General features: G+C 42.8%; 1 protein-coding gene across 1 annotated transcript; it reads left to right on the top strand.

The window, feature by feature from the left end:
• Nucleotides 1-554: 554 nt before the first annotated feature.
• Nucleotides 555-19,358, top strand: LOC311103832 (lysophospholipase D GDPD1-like; the record flags this gene model as incomplete). Its single annotated transcript, XM_084145469.1, has 10 exons — nucleotides 555-693; nucleotides 1,011-1,053; nucleotides 10,208-10,343; nucleotides 10,577-10,622; nucleotides 12,334-12,452; nucleotides 13,991-14,080; nucleotides 14,285-14,418; nucleotides 15,112-15,171; nucleotides 15,287-15,338; nucleotides 19,230-19,358. 10 exons carry the CDS (start codon nucleotides 555-557, stop codon nucleotides 19,356-19,358), a joined length of 948 nt encoding a protein of 315 aa, XP_084001595.1.
• Nucleotides 19,359-20,363: the final 1,005 nt, after the last annotated feature.

The following is a 20,363-nucleotide window of genomic DNA, read 5'->3' as shown; positions in this document are numbered from 1 at the left end:
ATCTTGTGAGACCTTGTGACACTTCCTTCGGAAGCCTCCTTTGGGCAGACTGGTTTGTCAAGTTTTTTTTTTTTTTTACTGTATGAAAATTGTTCCAACTTTCTGTTCTAGGCTGACTGGTGACCGATGGACCTTACTGAGAGGGAGAGAGAAACCGAGTGATCAGAATAAGAGAAGGAGTAGTAGAGTGGAGGATAGAAAGAGAGAAGATAATTGTGTAAAAAAGAGACAGTCGAGTGAAGTTTAGAATATGAGCAGGTCAATTCAATGTCTTTAGATGCATTTGAAGAGGATTTGGAGTGGTTCCTTCATCGGTTATTAGTTACCAGTGTTATGAAGCAGCTCGGTGGGGGATAGCTGAAAATATTCAAAGTATTTTATTACAACTTGAAAACAAGGGGACTCATCTCTGGCAGGTTTTTTCCCGTCACTTGTAGGTGTCCTATTCATTTATTGTTAGAGTATCTAGGAGGATCCAAGGACGTCTGCCTTTTGATCCTGAGCCTAATTGCCATCGGACACTTTTGAGGACTGTTTTTGGAGGGGAATTGATTATGGCCAGTTCCCTGTACTTTATCCTGCCGGCCCTAGGGGGCTACACCCTGGCATCACTCTACCTGTTGAAGAACCCTCAGATCCTCCACAAGAAGAAACGTGCTGCCTTCCACTGCACCCACATCTCACACAGAGGAGGTAAGGAAGGAACGGTGGAGGGAAGTAGTAGTTACCTTGCTGCTTCACCTTTCCTCTGTAACCATTGATGTGAATGGGCTGGACTAGTGAAAGTGGAATGTTTGGAGCCTGTGGTGTAGCTGCAAGCAGGAGTGCTGAGTGACTTTATTGATTTGGCCCAGAGTCACACTGTATCTGGATAAATATTTGGCTCTGATTTGAACTATCCTGTCATTTCAAGTCCGCGGGGATCAAGGAAAAGCAGGCCATAGAGTGAGAGTCTTGGAGCTGGATTTGACACTGATGTGCTTTGCTTTTCTTCTGATCTGTGTTGGCAGGAAGCGGCGAGAGGATAGAGAGCACCATGGAGGCCTTCACGCAGTAAGTGACCAACCCTGACCAAACCTGACTTCAGATCAGTTACAGTGCTTATCATAAGTATTCACCTCCCTTGGATTTTTTCACATTGTATTGTGTTACAAAGTGGTATTAAAATGGATGTAACTATTTTTTTTCAACGATCTAAACAAAATGCTCTGTCTATTTTTTTTAAGTTAACGAGTCAATACGTGTTAGAAACACCTTTGGCAGCAATTACAGGTGCGATTATTTTGGGGTAAGTCTCTAAGAGCTTTGCACACCTGGATTGTGAGATATTTGCCCGTTATTCTTTAAAGAAATCTCTGTCAATTTGGTTGTTGTTCATTGCTAGACACACGCAGCCATTTTCAAGTCTCGCAATAGATTTACAAGCAGATTTACAGTACCAGTCAAAAGTTTGGACACCTACTAATTCCAGGGTTTTTCTTTATTTTTACTATTTTCTACATTGTAGAATAATAGTGAAGACATCAAAACAATCAAATAACACATATGGAATCATGTAGTAACCAAAAAAGTGTTAAACAAATCAAAATATATTTTATATTTGTGATTCTTCAAATAGCCACCCTTTGCCTTGATGACAGCTTTGCACACTCTTGGCATTCTCTCAACCAGCTTCACCTGGAATGCTTTTCCAACAGTCTTGAAGGAGTTCCCACATATGCTGAGCATTTGTTGGCTGCTTTTCCTTCACATCAAATAAATGTTGATTTGTTTAACACTTTCTTGGTTACTACAAGAGGTCGGGTGATTGTGGAGGCCAGGCCATCTGATGCAGCACTCCATCTCCTTCTTGGTAAAATAGCCCTTACACAGCCTGAAGGTGTGTTGGGTCATTGTCCTGTTGAAAAACAAATAATAGTCCCACTAAGCCCAAACCAGATGGGATGGCGTATCGCTGCAGAATGCTGTGGTAGCCATGCTGGTTAAGTGTGCCTTGAATTCTAAATAAATCACAATGTGTCACCAGCAAAGCACCCCCACACCATAACACCTCCTCCTCCATGCTTTACGGTGGGAAATATACATGCGGAGATCATCCAGCAATTCGACCATGAAGGCCTGATTCACACAGTCTCCTCTGAACAGTTGATGTTAAGATGTGTCTGTTACTTGAACTCTGAATCATTTATTTGGCCTGCAATTTCTGAGGCTGGTAACTCTAATGAACTTATCCTCTGCAGCAGAGGTAACTCTGGATCTTCCATTCCTGTGGCGGTCCTCATGAGAGCTAGTTTCATCATAGCACTTGATGGTTTTTTTGACCGCACTTGAAGAAACTTTCAAAGTTCTTGAAATGTTTCGTATTGACTGACCTTCATGTCTTAAAGTAATGATGAACTGTTATTTCTCTTTGCTTATTTGAGCTGTTCTTGCCATAATATGGACTTGGTCATTTACCTAATAGGGCTATCTTCTGTATACCCCCCTACCTTGTCACGACACAACTGATTGGCTCAAACGCATTATTAAGGAAAGAAGTTCCACAAATTAACGTTTAAGAAGGCACACCTGTTAATTGAAATGCATTCCAGGTGACTACCTCATGAAGCTGGTTGAGAGAATGCCAAGAGTGTGCAAAGCTGTCATCAAGGCAAAGGGTGGCTATTTGAAGAATCTCAAATATAAAATAAATGTTTTTGTTTAACACTTTCTTGGTTACTACATGATTCCATATGTGTTATTTCATAGTTTTGATGTCTTCACTATTATTCTACAATGTAAAACAATAGTAAAAATAAAGAAAAACCCTTGAATGAGTAGATTTGTCTAAGCCTTTGACTGGTCGTGGTCAAAAGTTTTAAGAATGACACAAATATTAATTTTCACAAAGTCTGCTGCCTCAGTTTTTATGATGGCAATTTGCATATACTCCATAATGTTATGAAGAGTGATCAGATGAATTGCAATTAATTGCAAAGTCCCTCTTTGCCATGAAAATGAACTTAATCCCCCAAAAACATTTCCATTGCATCTCAGCACTGCCACAAAAGGACCAGCTGACATCATGTCAGTGATTCTCCCGTTAACACAGGTGAGAGTGTTGACGAGGACAAGGCTGGAGATCACTCTGTCATGCTGATTGAGTTAGAATAACAGACTGGAAGCTTTAAAAGGAGGGTGGTGCTTGAAATCATTGTTCTTCCTCTGTTAACCATGGTTACCTGTAAGGAAACACGTGCCGTCATCATTGGTTTGCACAAAAAGGGCTTCACAGGCAAGGATATTGCTGCTAGTAAGATTGCACCTAAATCAACCATTTATCGGATCATCAAGAACTTCAAGGAGAGAGGTTCAATTGTTGTGAAGAAGGCTTCAGGGCGCCCAAGAAGGTCCAGCAAGCGCCAGGACCGTCTCCTAAAGTTGATTCAGCTGCAGGATCGGGGCACCACCAGTGCAGAGCAGGTGTGAGTGCATCTGCACCCACAGTGAGGCGAATACTTTTGGAGGATGGCCTGGTGACAAGAAGGGCAGCGAGGAAGCCACTTCTCTCCAGGAAAAACATCAGGGACAGACTGATATTCTGCAAAAGGTACAGGGATTGGACTGCTGAGGACTGGGGTAAAGTCATTTTCTCTGATTAATCCCCTTTCCGATAGTTTGGGGCATCCGGAAAAAAGCTTGTCTGGAGAAGACAAGGTGAGCGCTACCATCAGTCTTGTGTCATGACAACAGTAAAGCATCCTGAGACCATTCATGTGTGGGGTTGCTTCTCAGCCAAGGGAGTGGGCTCACTCACAATTTTGCCTAAGAACACAGCCATGAATAAAGAATGGTACCAACACATCCTCCGAGAGCAACTTCTCCCAACCATCCAAGAACAGTTTGGTGACGACCAATGCGTTTTCCAGCATGATGAGCACCTTGCCATAAGGCAAAAGTGATAACTAAGTGGCTCGGGGAACAAAACATCGACATTTTGGGTCCATGGCCAGGAAACTCCCAAGACCTTAATCCCATTGAGAACTTGTGGTCAATCCTCAAGAGGCGGGTCGACAAACAGAAACCCACAAATTCTGACAAACTCCAAAGCATTGATTATGCAAGAATGGGCTGCCATCTGTCAGGATGTGGCCCAGAAGTTAATTGACAGCATGCCAGGGCGGATTGCAGAGGTCTTGAAAAAGAAGGGTCAACACTGCAAATATTGACTCTTTGCATAAACTTAATGTAATTGTCAATAAAAGCCTTTGACACTTATGGAATGCTTGTAATTATACTTCAGTATACCATAGTAACATCTGACAAAAATATCTAAAAACAATGAAGCGGCAAACTTTGTGAAGACCAATACTTGTGTCACGACTGTAAGTCAAAACTGTATGTAGGCCACTCAGGAACATACACTCATTGGAGGCTGCTGAGGGGAGGACGGCTCATAATAATGGATGGAAAGGAGTCAATGGAGTGGTATCAACCACATGGAAACCACGTCTTTGATGTGATTGATACCTTTCCATTTACTCCATTCCAGCCATTATTATGAGCCGTCCTCCCCTCAGCAGCCTCCACTGCATTCACTGTATTCTAGGTTATTGTCCTGCTGAAAGGTGAATTCATCTTCCAGTGTGTGGTGAAAAGCAGACTGAACCAGGTTTTCATTCAGTTAATACTCTCGGTACAACACAACTGTATGTGAGTCATGCTCTCACGACTTCGATTGAAGAACTAAAATCATGCCTGACAAGGCCACTGAAATCCACGCCTCACTGGAACCCTTCAATTATTCTGCTCTTCACCTCGATGTCAGTAGGAAATATACTAGCTTTCCCCCAGCACCTCCGATGAGGAAGCAGCCCCTGAGCACTTGGCTCGGGTAACCCCTGGAACGAGGGTCCTTGGCACGGGTGTGAGTGACCAGTGCGCCCCTCCACAAAAACATTACTGTGACAACAGTGCCCCACGTTTGGTTACGGTCCAAACAAGGTACTATGTCAGCCCTTGCCGGAGCCCCCGTGCCCTTTAAGTGGTTGTTGGTAGCAGAGTCAAGGGAATTAGCAGGGTTGGACACGACCATGCTATTATCCCACACAAAGTCTCTTTGGTTATCAAAATCTCTCCCAGTCCCGATGGTGGTGTCCCAGCCTTTCAGATGGCGCTTCACAGAAGGCTTGCTGTCTGCACCGACCAATGGCGCACATACGCAGTGTCACCCTGGATCATGCCAATAGTGATGTCGGGGTACAGGCTACAATTTGTTGTGCGTTCCCCACGCTTCTGCAGCATCATCACTTCGACTGTTCCAGAGTCCTCATCACCTGTTTTGAGGGAGGAAATATCCTCCCGTCTCCAGAAGCAGCCAATCCGATTGGTTCCTATGTCGAAGATCCAGGATGGCTGGTACGGACGGTATTTCCTGGTTCCGAAAAGGGACGGGATTGTACGTTCCATTGGAGACCTACAGTGCTATGAAAAAGTATTTGCCCCCTAATTTTCTCTACTTTTGCATATTTGTGATACTGAATGTTATCAGATCTTCAACCAAAACCTAATATTAGATAAAGGGAACATAAGTGAACAAATAACACAACAATTACACATTTATTTCATTTATTTCATAAACAAAGTTATGCAACACCCAATTCCCCTGTGTGAAAAAGTAATTGCCCCCTTACACTCAATAACTGGTTGTGCCACCTTTAGCTGCAATGACTCCAACCAAATGCTTCCTGTAGTTGTTGATCAGTCTCTCACTTGTCGCTGTGGAGGAATTTTGGCCCACTCTTCCATGCAGAACTGCTTTAACTCAGTGACATGTGGGTTTTCAAGCATGAACTGCTCGTTTCAAGTCCTGCCACAACATCTCAATTGGGATTAGGTCTGGACTTTGACTAGGCCATTCCAAAACTTCAAATTTGTTGCTTTTTAGCTATTTTGATGTAGACTTGATTGTGTGTTTTGGATCATTGTCTTGCTGCATGACCCAGCTGCGCTTCTGCTTCAGCTCACAGACGGATGGTCTGACATTCTCCTGTAGAATTCTCTGATACAGAGCAGAATTCATGGTTCCTTCTATTAAGGCAAGTCGTCCAGGTCCTGAGGCAGCAAAGCATCCCCAAACCATCACACCACCACCACCATGCTTGACCTTTGGTATGATGTTCTTACTGTGGAATGCAGAGTTTGGTTTGCTATTGTCAGGGGGCTCCCATGGGCTGAATTGTATCCTGCAAGGTGATCACGACAGCCGCATCCACCCAAGGGTGGGGTGCGCTATACGAAGGCAACTCGTTTCGAGTGGTATGGACAGTGGTTCGGAGCGCACTGCATATCAATTACCTGGAGCTCCTAATGATGTATCTGGCACTCAGGTGCTTCCCCCTGCTTTTATCGGGCCGGCTTGTGCTGGTCAGAACCGACAATATGTCAGTGGTGGCATGCATCAACAGACGGGGAGAGACTCTGTCTCTCTCCCTCCTTCTGTCTCTCTCCCTCCTTGGCTCGCTCCATAATGCTGGGAAGCAGTGCGCACATGCTCTTGCTTCGGGCGACACATTTCCCCAGTTGCCTAAACTTGGGTGCAGAACTTTTATCCAGTTGGGACCCTCTCTCTCAGGAGTGGAGGCTACACCCCTGGGTGGTCTTCCAGATATGGGAAATGTTCGGCAGGGTCGACGTAGATCTTTATGCATCTCGAGAAAATGTGCATTGTCGTCTGTTTTTCTCGATAAGGGACCCGAGCGCTCAGTTGGGAACGGACGCACTAGCGCACCAGTGGCCTTGGACCGTCCTTTACGCATTTCCCCCAGTGGAGCTGATTCAGCCCACATTGGAGATTTTGCGGCTGGAGGGCTTGTCATTGATTCGACTATAACTACTGTTCTCTGAAGGAGAGAAATGAGGTACAAGACCTGTTTGGCCCTGTGCTTCCCGGTTCTGGACTCGGTGAAGAGCGGTACTGAATTGAAACCAGAAATTTGACATTGTTTTTCCATTGGAATTTGGTTGTACTTTTAGAGGGTTGAAAGGGGCAAGTATAACGCAAACGTCTAGCAACCCAAAGGTTGCGTGTTCGAATCTCATCACGGATAACTTTATCATGTTAGCTAATTAGCAACTTTGCAACTACTTACTATTTTCTTTAGCTACTTTGCAACTACTTAGCATGTTAGCTAACCCTTCACATAACCCTAACCATAACCTTAACCCAGTCACTACAACGATACAGGCGTCCTTCCTAACTCATTTGCCAGAGGGGAAGGTATTTCACCATGAGGCCAATGGTGACTTTAAAACTGTTACAGAGTTTAATGGCTGTGATAGGAGAAAACTGAGGATGGATCAACAACATTGTAGTTACTCCACAATACTAACCTAATTGTCAGATTGAAAAGCCTGTACAGAATAACAATATTCTAAAACATGCATCCTGTTTGCAACAAGGCAATAAAGTAATACGGCAAAAAATGTGGCAAAGCAATTAACTTTTTGTCCTGAATACAAAGTGTTCTGTTTGGGGCAAATCCAATACAACACATTACTGAGTACCACTCTTCATATTTTCAAGCATGGTGGTGGCTGCATCATGTTATGGGTATGCTTATAATCATTAAGGACTGGGGAGTTTTTCAGGATAAAAAATAAACAGAATGGAGCTAAGCACAGGCAAAATCCTAGAGGAAAACCTGCTTCAGTCTGCTTTCCACCAGACTCTAGGAGATGAATTCACCTTTCAGCAGGACAATAACCTAAAACACAAGGCCAAATCTACACTGGAGTTGCTTACCAAGAAGACAGTGAATGTTCCGGAGTGGCCGAGTTACAATTTTGACTTAAATCTACTTGAAAATCTATGGCAAAACCTGAAAATGGTTGTCTAACAATGATCATCAACAACAAATTTGACAGAGTTTGAAGAATTTTGAAAAGAATAATGGGCAAATGTTGCACAATCCAGGTGTGGAATGCTCTTAGAGACTTACCCAGAAAGACTCACAGCTGTAATCGATGCCAAAGGTTCTTCTACAAAGTATTATACAACGGGTGGGTCTAATACTGAATGCTGATTGGTTAAAACCACATTCCAGCCGGTGTCTATTCCACAAGTTACCACCGGCTAAATCTATGACGTTAAAATGCCTATTTACTCTGTTCCATCTGACTGCGCAATCCACTGTCTCATCAACCCAGCCAGGCAATTTATAAACTTGATCTCCACTATAAAAAGCATCTAGACATTATCTCACATTTCTTTTAGACTAACATTTAGTTTTCAACAGCGGAGATTTGTATAAACCTTGCTGTCTGTCTCTCCGACATTTGCAACATTGTTTCAATATTCAAATTCGATCTCCTGCTGTCCCATAGTAATGAAGGTGTCGGGAGTCGGGACAAGACAGACCGGAAGGCAGCGTTTCTCAGCCAGTCTAAATCATGAGTCAGCTGGCATCATTTTCATGGATATATACAAAAGTCAAATTAAATGAAGTGCTGCTAGTTTGCAAACTTTCCAGCTTCAGTTTGAAGTGATTGTGTTAGCTGTGTTGTTGGCTAGCTCCTCTGAACAACCGTGTCCTGACGAGAGAGCACATTTTCTATGCCAGGCGAAATCGCGCCTCATTAGCTCATTGTTATGGATGTATCCAAATAAATTACACTAGAAAGCAACTTAAACAAATGCAAATGAAGCTACTTTGCTGTTTTCTGTCTGCACTGTTTGACGTGACTGTAAGTTAGCCGTAGTTGGCTAGCTAGCAAGCAAGGGATAAGAACATTGCCAGCCAGTATGGCGATGGAACATTTAGAACTAACGACTGGGTCACGTCCATAGATACAGAACAAAAAGACTGAACAACTGGGTCGAGTCTCTGGCAACCGAACCGATAGAATGTACGACCAGCCGGCTTGGGTAGCAACCCTGGATTTGTGTCGGGACTATATCTTGTGGAAGGATCAAATAGTATGAATAAATTCATCAAAATAATGTTTTTAATGAAAATATGTCAATCATTATTTGACTATGTTGGTAACCCGTTGTACAAAAGTGATAATGCCCTTGAAGCCGGTGTTTGGAGGAGACTTCGTCTCGGGCCTAACAACACCACGTTCTCGGGCATTATCACTTAATTGAATCAGGGGTGTGAATACAGTTCGTATGTAAATTTGATATTTCTGTCATTAATTTTCAATAAATATGGGGTATTGTGTGTGTGTGTATATGGGTGAGAAAAAAATATATTTAATCCATTTTGAGTTCAGGCTGTAACACAACTAAATGTGGTCTAAGCCGAGTGGCGCAGTGGTCTAAGGCACTGCATCGCAGTGCTATCTGTGCCACTAGAGATCCTGGTTCGAATCCAGGCTCTGTCGTAGCCGGCCGTGACCGGCTACGACAGAGCCAGCGTCGTCCAGGGTAGGGGAGGGAATGGCCGGCAGGGATGTAGCTCAGTTGGTAGAGCATGGCGTTTGCAACGCCCAGGGTTGTGGGTTCGATTCCCACGGGGGGCCAGTATGAAAAATATAATGTATGCACTCACTAACTGTAAGTCGCTCTGGATAAGAGCGTCTGCTAAATGACTAAAATGTAGATGATGTAAAATTAATAAGTCAAGGGGTATGAATACTTTCTGAAGGCACTGTAGGTCCATTATAACAGTTTCGATTTGGTAGATTTTTGTATTTTTCTCAAACCACCCTCAGGCCGGATTGGACCCCCTCGCGGGCCGGATCCGGGCCGTATGTTTGACACCCCTGACCTAGATTCAATCAGATCAAGCATTAACCCACGCTAACCGACACCCGCACAGCTGGTGTTTTGGCAGTGTCATAGCCGGTAACTGCGTTGGAGCTGTCAAATCAGTGAGCAGCTGCTCGTGTGGTCATTGTCACAAAGCCACACCCGTCCCACTCACGTTAGAAGTTCAGAACTAGAAAGTGTGGGCTATATAGAAATAATAAAACTCAAATTGAAAACCATTCAACAAAACATTTCAGCCTAATCGATGTGTAGATTTGTATCACACATTCCAGTGTTGGAACTTGAAAACATGGCTACATGGGATTTCTACTAATGTGCCACTATCCGCAATAAGTATGATGCCAAGAGCCACTTGTGGATTGACTCTACCGCAGTTCCACCTATGACACCATCAAAACAACAGCTAAGTGGGTGTCGGCATTGAATCTAGCCCCCCCCCCCCTTCCCCCTCAGTGCGGTGGAGCAGGGTACAGGAATGCTGGAGCTGGACTGTCACCTGACCCGGGACAGTCATGTGATCGTGTCACATGACGAAAACCTCCTGAGGCAGACCGGCCATGATGTCACCATCTCCTCCCTAAACCTAGAGGTCAGAGGTCAAATGTTTATTAAAACCATAGAAATAGAATGTAAAACTCCCTGTGATTGTTGCTCTTTGTTACCATAGCTATTCTGACCATAATGTGTATGTATTATAATGTGAATACATGTTTATAAGCTGTTTATGAGCTTTTATAAGCTGTTCCATACAGCTTATTAAGACAGTAGTGAGACAGTTCATTCATTTTGTAGAATAAAATACTAATTGTGTTTTCTTTTCAGGAGTTACCCCTGTATAAGGACAGACTGGAGGTCACGTTTTATGCAGGTATCTACTGTAGCACATACACACACATACACTATATGGCCAAAAGTGGTCGTCGAACATCTCATTCAAAAATCATAGGCATTAATATGGAGTTGGTCCCCCCTTTGCTGCTATAACAGCCTCCACTCTTCTGGGAAGGCTTTCCACTAGATGTTGGAACATTGCTGCGGGGACTTGCTTCCAATCAGCCACAAGAGCATTAGTGAGGTTGGGCACTGAAGTTGGGCGATTAGGCCTGGCTCGCAGTCGGCGTTCCAATTCATCCCAAAGGTGTTCGATGGGGTTGAGGTCAGGGCTCTGTGCAGGCCAGTTAAGTTCTTCCACACCGATCTCGACAAACCATTTCTGTATGGACCTCGGTTTGTGCACGGGGCATTGTCATGCTGAAACATGAAAGGGCCTTCTCCAAACTGTTGCCACAAAGTTGGAAGCACAGATTTGTCTAGAATGTCACTGTATGCTGTAGCGTTAAGATTTCCCTTCACTAGAACTAAGGGGCCTAGCCCGAACAATGATAAACAGCCCCAGGCCATTATTCCTCCTCCACCAAACTTTACAGTTGGCACTATGTATTGGGGCAGGTAGCATTCTCCTGGCAACCGCCAAACCCAGATTAGTCCGTCGGACTGCCAGATGGTGAATTGTGATTCATCACTCCAGAGAACGTGTTTCCACTGCTCCAGAGTCCAATGGCAGCGAGCTTTACACCACTCCAGCCTACGCTTGACATTGCGCATGGTGATCTTAGGCTTGTGTGTGGTTGCTCGGCCATGGAAACCCATTTCCCCATGAACAGTTCTTGTGCTGATGTTGCTTCCAGAGGCAGAGTGTTGCAACCGAGGACAGACGATTTTTACGCACTTCAGTACTCTGTGTTCCCATTCTGTGAGCTTGTGTGGCCTACCCCTTGGTGGCTGCGCCGTTGTTGCTCCTAGATGTTTCCACTTCACAATAACAGCACTTACAGTTGACCGGGGCAGATCTAACAGGGCAGAAATTTGAGGAACTGACTTGTTGGAAAAGGGTATCCTATGGCGGTGCCACATTGAAAGTCACTGAGCTCTTCAGTACGAGCCATTCTACTGCCAATGTTTGTAAATGGAGATTGCATGGCTGTGTGCTTGATTTTATATACTTGTCAGCAACGGGTGTGGCAGAAATAGCCAAATCCACTTATTTTAAGGGTGTCCACATACTTTTGGTGATATAGTGTATGTCTCGATCAGACCGACAGCGTCATTGCATCAATGCTATGTAATAAATTCAATATTCAAACTTTTTTAATTATGTAATCCAATGTTTTTTTGTGGCTATGTGTGCAACAAAAGTTCAACACCTTTTGCTACTATTTCTGTCAAGTCTAAGCATACAATTGTATGTATACGTTGCACCATACAGAACGCACTGCAACTGCCTCTGCAACGCAATGCTGCAAGGCAAATGTAGCATTCCATTGGAAATTAATGTACTTCTGGTGTACCAAAATGCAAAGGCGCTGTCGGTCTAATCGAGGCAATACACACACAGAGAGACACACACACACACCCTGAATCATCCACCATACTTCTCTGACAGAAGTGGGTCGATGGCATAGACAAATGCTCCTTGTGAAGTTTTGTACCTGTGTGTGTGTGTGCGTACGTATGTATATTCACTGCCCCACCCTTCTCCCTCCCATCCTCTCCCTTTCATCCCTCCGTTCCAACACCAGGCCGCTACAGCACCGGTACAGACAGGAAGTTCACCCTATTGGAGGAAGTGTTCAGGAAGTTTCCTAAGATGCCAGTCAACATCGAGATCAAAGAGGACAACAGCTTGCTGATTGAGAAAGTACAGGACTAAGCTGAATTGAATCAAATCCAACTTTATTTCAACTTTACATTGTTTTAAAGTGACCCAACTGAGCTGAATCCAATTAAATTCAACATTATTTACAGAATATACTTTATTAATAAAGTTAAATATATCAAAATCAAAGTTATAGATATAGCAGCAATGAACGGGGTTCACAGGATTACAGAAAGGACACAAGATAGTTGGATAACAAAGCAAGCAGTCTATCATACACAAAAAAAAATATATATATTATGCACGCATGACTGTAAGTCGCTTTGGATAAAAGCGTCTGCTAAATGGCATATTATTATTATTATCATGTAGGAACTATCTTCCTTTATGTGCAATCAGTGAAAGCTTTACCATGGTTATCTCTCAATACCACAAGGATGACGACATCTATTGTGCCACTAACTGGTCTGGTGCAGCAATCCAATGTTACAGTGACTTTATAGTCACACAGCTTCTAAGGACATATACACTGGTTTACATACCAAATTTCATGGCCCCATGTCCATCGGTTCAGTTCTTATAGCCTTGGTGTGATATGGTGCCATCTAGTGGTGTAACGTGGCCGTCTTTGAATGCAGCAACTGATCATTCTCATTTTTTACATTTACATTTTAGTCATTTAGCAGACGCTCTTATCCAGAGCGACTTACAGTTAGTGAGTGCATACATTTTCATACTGGCCCCCCGTGGGAATCGAACCCACAACCCTGGCGTTGCAAGCGCCATGCTCTACCAACTGAACTACACGGGGCCTATTCATTAGAGGCTAATTCATTGAGTCTATACCAAATCTGGAGTTAAATCTGATTCATGGTTCGTGAGAAGAAGATTTGAAAAGTATTTTTAGCATTAGCATATGTGCTAACGTGTATTTATAGGTACAGTGCAGCCATATTTGAATGCAGCAACTAAAACCATTAAAGACTGATGTAATGAGTCTAAATACAAAATCTGGACTGAATCTGACATATGGTTCTTGAGGAGAAGATGATTGCAGATGATTTTGAGCATAAGCGTTACATATGCAGAATGAGTTGTTAATAGTTTCCTTGTTTTTTTAGATATCAATACCAATTTCAGTGTAATTCATCTTAGAGTCCTTGATATCCTGACGGGCCTTATGGGTCCTTGAGGCAAATTTGTTCAGCATGAAGAAAGACACCTAGGTCAAACAGGGCGGCGGATATGAGGGTTTATGTGAGACCGCTTATAACAGTGCCACCTATAGGCCAATCGGTACCATTTATTTTGCCCAATTTTACTCATGGTCTCTAGTTTCTGTGTGCCAAATTAGAAAAAAAGTTGGCAATCTATGCTTGAGTTATTTGACCATGTCAAGGAAAAAAATATCTAAGAATAACCATAGGTTTCACAGCTTTGCTGAATGGCTAAGTCACAGACAACGAATAACTCCTCTCACCCTTTCTCTCCCTTTCTGCCCCGGTCTCCAAACATCTCTCTTCCGTCTCTCTCTTCCATTTCTCTCTCTCTCGCTCCATACCTCCTTCTGTCTCTCTCAGGTGTCCAACTTGGTGAAACAGTATGATAGAGAGAACCTCACAGTGTGGGCGACTGCAGACTCTACCATTATGAACAAGTGCTGCAGAACTGTAAGTGTCAACTAGGGGGAAATCCAATAAACTGAACCAGGGATCTCTAACTCCAACTCCTCTCCTAGGGAGAGATGTATTTTCTTGCACTCTCTCAACCCACCCTCTCTCTCTTCCCTGTCCCTCCTGCTCTCTTCCATCCTCTATCTCTCCTCCCCTCTCTCTCTCTCTCTCTCTCTCTCTGCTCTCCCTCTCTCCTTGTAGAACTCCACCATGCCCTATAGTTTCAGTATGAGACGAGGGCTGCAGCTGCTCCTCCTTTACTACAGCGGCCTGCTGCCCTTTGTACCGCTGGGAGAGAGCTTCCTGCAGTTCTACCTGCCCCGCATTTTCAACAGGTAGGTGTGTGTGTGTGTGTGTGTGTGTGTGTGTGTGTGTGTGTGTGTGTGTGTGTGTGTTTGTGTGTGTACGCGCGCATATGTGTTTTTTTGCGTATGGGTTCCAAAGTTAACATGCTGATACAGTACCCATCTGACTTCACCATCATCTGACTTCACCATCATCTGACTTCACCATCATCTGACTTCACCATCATCCGAATTCACCATCATCTGACTTCACCATCATCTGACTTCACCATCATCTGACTTCACCATCATCCGACTTCACCATCATCTGACTTCACCATCATCTGACTTCACCATCATCTGACTTCACCATCATCCGACTTCACCATCATCCGACTTCACCATCATCCGACTTCACCATCATCTGACTTCACCATCATCTGACTTCACCATCATCTGACTTCACCATCATCTGACTTCACCATCATCTGACTTCACCATCATCCGACTTCACCATCATCTGACTTCACCATCATCTGACTTCACCATCTGTGCATGGGTGTGTGTGGTCACATGTTTATCTTAGGTGCACACGGATGTGTGGTGACAGAGAGCTTTCTATTGTTCTATCTGTCTGGCAACCCTGTGTGTGTGTGTGTGCGCGCGTGTGTGTGCGTGCGTGTGTGCGTGCGTGTGTGTCGTAAATTGTAACTGTATCATCTAATCTCATTCTATTTGATGCAGGACATATATTCCTGAGGAGCGTCTTCTGAAGAACAGAATGGTCATCTATCTGTTAGAAAAGTGGGTACATTTATTACAGTAACAAAGCAGTTCCCTTTCCTTACTAAAACCAAAAGACCATATACAAGCTTTGATGAAAGATTAAACCACCTGCAAATGTTTCATGTTGTTCCAGATTAACGATGAGGAAGAGTCTATTCAAACATCTGGTCAACAGAGGAATTCAGGTACAGAGCAACCATAATCGTTATCATCATCATTATCATCATCATTATCATCATCATTATCATTATCATTACTATTATCATCTTAATCATCATTTTCGTTACTGTCGTCACTTCCTAGCCCCTTCTGCTAACTTCTACCGCTTCAGTATGTCATGGGCTTTCAGTAGGCTCAGCAGAGCTCCTGTTACATCCCACTTTCTCTTATCTAGCCCTTTAAGAACTGTAGACACTGAGGGTGTAGGGCAAGGGGCAAACATAGGAGGGGGTCCAATCCAGCCCAATTTTAGTGCAATTTCTCTGTTATACTGATCTATAATGGGCTTATGGATGATTAGTGGGCAACGGCCGGCCCCCCAAGATGGGTCGGCGGGGTTTTCTGATAGACTGAAGTCACGCAAACTCATATTCAAAGTCAAACGCGGCATCAGCAAAGAGACCTGCTCCGACTCTGTCATCAGTTAGATAGCCAAGATCATGGGTCGTAAAAAACGGAAAGGGTGCCTATAAACGTAGAAAGGGCACATTCTACATTGTCACCTCACTCAAAACGTCCTATTTATTGGGCAGCTAAAACTATGATTTGGTCAAACAGTAAAGTACATTATCCTCATGAAGTTTCCACTTCTTCAGGTGTTGAACCCCACATAAATTAGTTTAGGATATTAGTTAGTGCACATAAACATGTATGTAATTCATCTCTATTGAACAAATATAAATCTGGAAATTCTGGAGTCCTATTTTGACAATAAACCCCAAATTCATGACAATCACTGAATTAGCACATAAAAATATCTTAACATGCATTCCTGCTTGGACGTGAATACCTCAGTAGTCTATTTATTATCCTTCTTAATAAAGCACTACGAATGACTTTATAACATGATTACTCATGATTTGGGTCCGACCACCAACTGTAAAAGTAAGTGGCACCAGTGGAAAATGATAGTCTGGAAGCCTGTAATAGAAATGAATAGGATAGGTGTTGATTCAGGGGAAAAACATATGAAAGGCACTCATTTGCAATACAGCCTAAGGACTAGATTCAATCAGATCAAGTGTTAACCGGCAATAGCTGCACTGCTGATGTTTTGGCGGTGTCGGAAGTGTAACAATGTTGGAGCTGTCAAATCGGTGTGCAGCTGCTCTTGATTATTGTCACAAAGCCACATCCGTCCCACTCACGTTAGAAGTTCAGAACAAAAAAGTGTAGGCTATATAGAAATAATGACGCTCATATTAAAAATCATTAAACAAAATAATGAGGATTTCTATCAGCCAAATCGAAGTGTAGAATAACATCTCAAATTCCAGTGTTCGAAATTATAAACAAGGCTGCATGGGATGCGACTCCGTGCAGCCAATGACAATGTCCGCTTTAGGTATAATGCCAGGAGCTGCTTGTGGATTTGACAGCTCTAACACAGTTCCGACACTGCCAAGACAACCACTATGCGGCTGTTGGCTAAAGCAGAAGAAGCACAGAGGAACAGCAGAGATGATGCTGAGACAGAGACACACACAACAGGGAGGCAAATAAAATGGCTAGAGCAGAGGCACAGTTATAGTGGTGAGTTGTATCTCCAGTGGTTCTTTTACATATTGTATTTGTTTTAAACATGAGCTGGTTAAAAAAGAGGAGGAGGACCATGTTTTGCCAGTCACTGGTACAGAAATGGTTGAGAAACGCTGTACTGCCAATGTTATATGTCAGCACTACTGCCTGTGTCTAAGTCTAACTCACAGTGGATGCGAATGTCAGACAGAAGACTCAAGCCTGGTGTAGATGTAGGTCTGTGATAGGGTCTGGGCAGTGGCTGATAGGGTCTGGGCACCACTCCCCCCATGGTGGGGGGGTGAGTTGGTGGCACGAGCAGTGGTGTGGGCTGGTGTGGATAAAATGCCAGGGCCGAATTCTTGTCCCAGTCCACCCCTGCGGCCCAGCTCACTAATAATCAAGCTAGACAGTCAGGGAGCATCAGAAATAAAATAAAAGATGAATAAAGGACTATTTTTTGCAAATTTTGACGGCGAGGACATAAAACCAATTTTCAGTGCGGCGCTCTTCAACTTGTTGAAGACCGAATGCGCCCCCGGGTCAAAATGAGTTTGACACTCCTGGTGAAGGGACAGGTCACTGAAATAGAACCAAGGTCATGTTAATTTAAGATATTTCAACTCCCTGTTTCACTTTGTTTTGGACAATTTTCTTCTGTTTTGTACCTAATGAACACGACCCAGCCCTCTCACTCATATCCACCCACATAAAAAAATACTATAGTAATTATTGTAGTGTTTTTGCGGATTTTAGTATACTGTAGTAATCACTGTAGTGTTTTTGCAGAATGTACTATACTGTAGTATTTACTATAGTGTTTTTGTTTTATTATTTTTGACATAGAAGTGGAGGCTTTCTCCTTCAGGAAACCTACTGGAGAAATAAATACTAAAAGAGCAAATTTTCCATAACCTGTAGGTAGGTAGGTAGGTAGGACTGGGGTCTGAATGAATAGTTCAGAGCTTCTGCTCTTTTCTATAACCTGTAGGGAACACAATATATGGTCTACACTTAGCATGTAGGTTTCTCACTTACAATGCATTCGGAAATTATTCCGACCCCTTCACCTTTTCCACATTTTGTTATGTTACAGCCTTATTCTAAAATTGATTAAATTGTTTTTTCCCCTCATCAATCTACACACAATACGCCATAATGACAAAGCAAAAACAGGTTTTTTGAAATGTTTGCAAATGTATTAAAAATAGAAAACGGAAATATCACATTTACATAAGTATTCATACCCTTTGCTATGAGACTCAAAATTGAGCTCAGGTGTATCCTGTTTCCATTGATAATCCTTGAAATGTTTCTACAACTTGACTGGAGTCCACCTGTGGTTAATTCAATTGATTGGACATGATTTGGAAAGGCACACACCTGTCTATATAAGGCCCCACAGTTGATAGTGCATGTCAGAGCAAAAACCAAAAAGTGAAGGGGCCTGAATACTTTCTGAATGCACTGTATGGGTGGCACAAAATGGGATATGGGGGAGGGGAATGGGCATGTATTTATGCAAATCCAATACTGTAGTTCCTCAATACCTCTTTGAAGTCACGTAGATCACATCATTACGCTCTTTTTGTTTACAAAGCCCTGCTCCACAAACTTCAAACTTACCTAACATCACTGTTAAGATTTAAAGTGACAAGTTATCGAACTCGTTCACAGGGTTGGTTAACTCTGGAGACTCCTTTGGTGTCTAGAGAGTTAGGTAAATCAGCCTTTAATTTCCTTGCACCTTACGTGTGGAATGATCTACAATACACTTTAAAATTGGAGGAATTGGTGCCTCAATGGCATTTCAGACAGTTGTTAGGGGACCTTTTTACTGAGGAATGTATCTGTTTTTTATTATTGTGTTAAAATTTTTGTGTATATAATAAAGTGTATTTATTGTTTATGAATGTGTAGTTTAATGTGTTTATTGTATTTTGTATTGTGGCGCTTATACAGGGCTCATCTGGAAAAGAGACATTGGTCTCAGCATTGACTCCCTGTCAAAATAAAGGTTAAATAAAAAAATAGTATTTACTATAATTAAAGTGTTTTTGCGGACTATAGTGTTTCTGCGGACATTACTGTAGTATTTACTACAGTGCTTATTTTTGAGGATAATACTGTAGTATTCACTATAGTATTCTACAGTATACTACAACATTCTAAAGTAAAATTACTACACATGATCAAGGGATACTACAGTGTGTAGAACAGTATTCTACAGTATACAAAAGTTTACTATAGAATTCTATAGTAAGTACTGTAGTATTTTAAAGTAAGCTGTAGTATTTTTTCATGTAGGATAACTGACGTCTGGCCTTCTCTGTCTTCAGGTGCACCTGTTCGTCTGCAACGAGGATCCGGACATCGAGGTGGCGTTCGAAGCAGGAGCCACAGGCGTCATGACAGACTACCCCACCCTCCTGACTAACTACCTACACAGACACAGGAGTCAAGATTGACAGCCCAAACCTCCAATCAAACTACTGATTCCCAAACAGGGTTCTTGACTGCAGCTCAAGCTACCTATCAAGAGACCTCCACTCGTACGTTGTTTATCACTGAAAGAACCACACTGAAATCACAATTTTCCTTCACAACTCCAGTCTCCAGCAATGAGCAAAAGGACAGTTCTGTGAGGAAGTTGCCTGAAAAGCACAGATCCAAGACCGCGTAACTTTCCCAAATTCCAACCTTAACCAATAGAGGGAAAAACACAAAACCAACCTCTGATCAATGTCTTTAGGCAACTTCATTCCATCTACACAAAAGGATGTCACTTACACTTACTGTCTTTTGGTTAATGGATTGTGGCCAAATATTAACACACTGTTCACCTCTCTCTGCAACCTTCCCAAACCCTAATGGATCTATCAGGGGCTGTCTGGATGTTGTTGGGGGGAAAAGTGATTTATTTAAGTCTATATCCTTGACGTTCTCTCATGTTATTATGACATTTACATAATATAACTGACTTTTGGGGTCTTTATGACAGGCTATACAAGTAGTATGTTTATCAATGCAAAGATGATTTAAAGAAATACTTGTATTGTTTTAAGTGTTCTCAAGACCAGCCTCCATTTGTTTATACCACCGGAAAATAATGGCTTCCCACACACACACACACACAGTATTTATGTATTTACTTGCTTCACTTCCTCATTCTCTCAGCCCAGGCCATGGTCAAAGTCCGCTCACGATTTTTAACAATAATCTACCAGCCAGTCCGGTCCCAGTGGGAAACAAAGGCTGCACTTTCCTGACCTGGTTCTCAGTGCGTTGAATGCAGTATAACAAATAGGTTAATGGAATAAGTGGATAAATTCAAACACAACTCTTTAGAGACGTGGTAAAAGATTATTAAGACCTTGTCCTTTAGACTTCGGAGAAATAGGGCTTCTGTGACGCACGCAGCAGCTACAATGAATAAGAACTGGAAACACAAGGCACTGGACTGGTTCATCTAA

The sequence above is a fragment of the Coregonus lavaretus genome, assembly GCF_964263955.1.
Source record: "Coregonus lavaretus genome assembly, chromosome: 28".
Taxonomy (NCBI): domain Eukaryota; kingdom Metazoa; phylum Chordata; class Actinopteri; order Salmoniformes; family Salmonidae; genus Coregonus; species Coregonus lavaretus.
Note: the sequence above shows the minus strand (reverse complement) of the source record. Positions and strands in the feature narration are given on the sequence as shown.